The sequence below is a fragment of the Leptidea sinapis genome, chromosome 28 (assembly GCF_905404315.1).
Source record: "Leptidea sinapis chromosome 28, ilLepSina1.1, whole genome shotgun sequence".
In the NCBI taxonomy this organism is placed as follows: domain Eukaryota; kingdom Metazoa; phylum Arthropoda; class Insecta; order Lepidoptera; family Pieridae; genus Leptidea; species Leptidea sinapis.
Window position 1 is genome coordinate 5,524,794 of NC_066292.1, and position 5,275 is coordinate 5,530,068.

Genomic DNA, 5,275 nt, shown 5'->3' on the forward strand with positions numbered 1-5,275 from the left:
ACCATTAGATTCTACCACTAGGAGGCTCCTTTGCACAGTATGTCGGCTAGATTATGGGTACTACAACGGCGGATATTTCTGCCGTGAAGCAGTAATGTGTAAGCATTATTGTGTTTCGGTTTGAAGGGCACCGTAGCTAGTGAAATTACTGGGCAAATGAGACTTAACATCTTATGTCTCAAGGTGACGAGCGCAATTGTAGTGCATTGTAATGGGCAGGGCGTATCAATTAACATGAACTCAACGTCCTGCTCGTCTCGTCCCATATTTTCTTAAAAAAACCATTAGATCATGTGAGTATCAAGCAAAGGAAAAAAATCCGAATATAGTTAATGTTGTATAGTACACAATTAGAGTGTGAAATTTTAATCTTGATGATGGTACGGAACCCCTCATGCGAGGGTTGACTCGTTCCTGGCCGGTTCTTTTTATACTATCATTAATTGAAAATTTACAGATTTTTCTAAATTAAATTAATAAAAGAGCCTAATTTGGCTTGTCCAACTGGATGTGGTATGTGGTGTTCTACCATTTTTTTTAAATTTGAACGATTTACATACAGTTTTTAAGAGTTTTTCATCTAATCACCAAAAACTTCAGTAAATATTTTATTTTGTGTACTATTATCAATTAAAAATCATAAAATATCAACATAAAACATAAATAATATTTATATCCATTGTGAAACGTAGAAAAGGAACACGAAACTGATACGGCCTACATCTTCAAGAAAAACTCAATTTTAAACACTATTACATTGCAACATATACACACAACACTAGATACACTAAATATGTTCCGTAACTTAATGTAATGCCATGTGCTGTATTTCTTTGTTCTTCAGGTTGCTGGACATCATTTGTCATTTCCTTCCAACGAGCCTTCTCCTGGTTAGAGCCTGACAACTTCCCGTACCTGTACTCAGCACACTGAACTGTAACAGTCGGCGGTATCCCAACGAATATAAGCCTCGAACTCTTTCTCTTGAGAGTCGGAGAACCTCTTGCATCATCAACCTCTCGACCATTTATGTACCAACGTATTTCCGCATCTTGAGCACCCCGGCAATACGCTTTCATATCGTCTTCTTCACCAAAAACATCAGCTAATCCTTCAAGTGACGGTCGCCTATGTTTGTGTCCATGAACTTCTAGTAATCCTGTCCGCGATTCAAACTGATAAGGGGGCACATCCCTTTCTATATCACACCTATACAATCCTGTTGCTTCTTCTGTCAGAGCACCAAGCTTTAGTCTGCAGGCTGTCGGTCCACACGCGATGAGCTCAATCCTGCCAACACCGAGTATCGGAAAAGATCTGGTGCTCGGGGCCGCTCCAGGCTTGTACCTAAAGAACTCGATAGGTCCTTTGAACCAGCTCAAGAGCGTGAAGTTGGCATCGTAGCGGCATTCAATCTCAATTTCTTCTTGACCGGGCGGAACCACTTGAGGTATGATAAAGTCTGTTATGTTAAATTGTCGCGCAGAAACCAAGCCCGCCATTAACAGTATCCCGACGAGCATGGTGTCGGAATGCGCAGGCGCACGACACTACTCACTCCCGATCCGACGCCGTCTTAATTAAACAGTTTATTAAACTCAAACACTTAACCGTTCAACGGATCCCGGTGGATTTTTTGTGGAGAGTAATTGATAGAAAAATGTATAATTGCATTGTTACAAGGGTGGCTGTTAATTTGGCTTCCCCAACCACCATTGATTAGTAACGCATAGTGTGACCGTAGATAATCATCTCAAATAAAAACGATGTTATCTTTAAATAAAGCACATTGGTACAAGCATTTTTTAAATATTTAAAAAAAAAATATTTTTGGTTCAGCTTGAAAAACAGAAGAAACTAGTCCAAACAAAAATATTTGTCAATCTAATTGATCTTCTAAATATTGGCATTATTGATAAATATATAGTTGTTGATACTAATTATTCCGCTTAAATATTTTTTGTGAAAAACACAAGTCTTTATTTATTATTTAACTAATTATCTAATATTTCAAATTAATTAATTGAATAATTAAAAACTTTATATGATACTACTTTTTGTGCAACACATTATTTAAAAAAAATAACAAACTCATACGGAAGAGTTTGTTAATTTTTTTAGACCTTGTCTACATGTTTATCTTACAATAAATTTTTAATCAATTTATTCTTCACTGAAAAACATCAAATATTTTATTTATGGCTGGTTTTGGGTATATTATTATCGCTGAATATAACATATATTTATAACATAAGCGTCTGGGACAAGACGGGCATGGCCTACAGTGAAAGGGTTAGAGGTAGAGACTCATTGCCCGAATTACGTTAATATGTGTCATCAATTTTGCAAGTTTAGGAGCTACTTACTATTGAGACATTGAAGAAGATATCCGCCCTGAGATTTGGAACAAAGGTGATCGGTTCAGATAGGTTTAGACTCAGCAGTGCGTGGAATTAATTTACACAGTATCTGGGCAAGATTATAGAGTTATTAAGTCAATAGTATGTGTCTCTTTGTTGAAATACTTAGATAAATAATTATATACAAGGACGAGTTTGACCCCCTTATTCATATTGGTCCGCTAACTTTAAACAGCCGCTAAGGAGTGTTTTTTCTCATTCTGACTTAGGTCAATAGAAGAAGACAGAGTGAGAATTAGCAATGCTTTAAGTTAGCAGACTATTATGAATAAGGGGGTGAGAGTTTACGGACAGAGGTACATGTTTATACGAAACGAGCGAATAGTAAGAGGGCCGAGTCAACTGATAGGTAAATAGGTTGACAACAGATAGTTTCAAACCTACTCCGCTTCGATACGAATACATAGACAAAATAAGTCGGATTCTGAAAGCTTCGCTACGCAGGGTCAAACCAATGATTATGTACAAAATTATGTTGAAATAATCTGTGCCAATGAACAACACTACTGCGGACAATATGGATGGGAAGTATCACATTGTATACTGCGCTGTAGTAAACTAAAAAGTGTTAAATGGATATTGACTAGTTGGTTACATCGCTTCGTACAAGAGTCAAAGGCAAAAGTCGAAAATTACGTCACACTTTGCAATTTTTTTTTTATGAAATAAAGGGATGAGACGAGCAGGATGAGCGTTCGGCTGATGGTAATTGATACGCCCTACCCATTACAATGCAGTGCCGCTTAGGATTCTAGAAAAACCCTAAAATTCTGAGCGGCACTACAATTGCGCACGTCACCTTGAGACATAAGATTTTAAGTCTCATTTGGGCATAAAAATTTATATAAAATAATTCACAAAGCGTATTGATAAAACCCACAGTGAAAACTTATAAACTATCGAATAAAATAAGTTTTGTGTTTATAGCTATCATAGTTTTATGATAATATAAACAATTCAAATAAAAAAGACTATTTTTCAAAAAATAAAAGTATCGAGATTTTTTTTCGTAATCGTGTTTTCGAAACAGCGATAATTTAGATAAAGAAATGAAGATAAACATGTCAAAAAATTGGAAGCGTAGTATTTGTAGAAGTATTTTAAGTAGATTTTCAAAAATGTTACTTTTTAGGACTATAGCGCCTTAAGTCTCATTTGCCCAGTAATTTCACTAGCTACGGCATCCTTCAGACCGAAACACAGTAATGTTTACACATTAGTGCTTCACGGTAGAAATAGGCGCCGTTGTGGTACCCATAGACGCTGCGTTTAGCAATTATGGATAGAGTCACATCGACAGCGCTATGCATCTTGTGGGATTTTCTGTGGGACACCTTTTATTGAGATTTATAAGATTATTAAGTTAATATGACACTTTGGGTGCATTATTTTATGGTTTGGATGGACGTTGTTATGGGTCATGTTGGTGTGACGATAAGTTATAACAGCCTCCCATACTTTCTCGCAACAACAGAGGAATCGCATCCGCTTTTTTTAAAACTAAGAGTACCTATCTGGAAGCGTGCAAGTTAATTCCAGTTTCGTTTTGTAAGTTTCGTTGTGCGTGGAGGCGTCACTCACAAAATCACTAGATGTTGAGGAATAATATTTGAGTTTCTGGCGGGTTGTGTGATGATAACTAGGTTCAAACAACCCTTGGAAAGCTAGTTAATAATCATTAAATGAACAACATCGGCGCACAAATTGGTGCAGGGATGCTTTTTAAATTCTTATATTCGTATGGCACAGAGTCTTACGGCCACTCCCAATATACTATCTACAGATAGAGATCAATTACTTCCTTCTACTGTCAGTAATTAGCTGTCAATAATATGAATCTGTCCCAATATACACGATAAGTCATTCTTATCGCCAGTTCACTGTTGCAATATCCATACAAACTTATATCCCTGGTAAGCTATACGTCGTCCCATTGACAGACAGCTTGTATGGATAAGATGAGTTAGCGTCGATAAGTTTATTGGGACAAAAAAGTCAACGATAGTTACGTTTTTTTATCTCAAGTAGGCCACAACCGGAGACTGAATATTGGGAATCGCCGTTAATGTCTTAATTAATGCTGTGAGATAGATATCGACCTATATACTTAATGCAAATATCTAAAAAGCTTGGTTGACAGTCGATCAATCTTTAAATTCATCTTTTTAGTTTCCATTTCTAAAATGAATGAGAGATCACAGGCAGTAGCCACCCAAAGGTTGGGGTCCGTAGCGGTCGGTAGCGGAGCCCACGCGTCTCGGAAGCAAGACATTACAATTTTATTAGTGGTAATCATCTTAAGTGTTATCAGCTTAATTGAATAATGCATCGTCATATCTGCCAATGTTTTAACGTTTCTATACAAGTCTTCACGCCTGGATGCGGCTCTGGAGAATTTGCTAATGAAATTTGCAAATTCTCCAAGGATCACTATCGTTAGTTGAGCGCAAATTTAGCATTTTGGCATTTATTTTTGCTTAGACGATTTGGACAAACTGATTATTAGCCTAACAGCCGAGCAGGTGAAAATATGACCTTTTCAATTATTGCCACCGAGTGAAATAAACTTCTCTCAAAAGATAACGAAATTTATTAATCTCAACGAACATGTAATAGTACCAAAAAGTACAAACAGGTGTACATTTTATACCCTTTTATGATATTTTTTGCGGGTTATGTACAGTGTGAGAACATAACAACAGTGTTATCAGATCCACCTTAGAATAGCACGCCATCAATTTATCACTAACACCTAGTACCAAGTAATTATCGTTGTCTCCGGATAATTTACATCTACATAGACTGGTAAGTACATCGTACATCACAAAGACAATCATCATTATCAATCAAGAAAG

At 36.6% G+C, this 5,275-nt stretch overlaps 1 protein-coding gene across 1 annotated transcript; it reads right to left on the minus strand.

Annotated features, from left to right (window-relative positions):
• Positions 1-592: 592 nt before the first annotated feature.
• On the minus strand, positions 593-1,572 carry LOC126973013 (uncharacterized). Its single transcript, XM_050820139.1, has one exon. The coding sequence runs from the start codon at positions 1,521-1,523 to the stop codon at positions 753-755; it is 771 nt and encodes a 256-aa protein (XP_050676096.1). The 5' UTR covers positions 1,524-1,572; the 3' UTR covers positions 593-752.
• Positions 1,573-5,275: the final 3,703 nt, after the last annotated feature.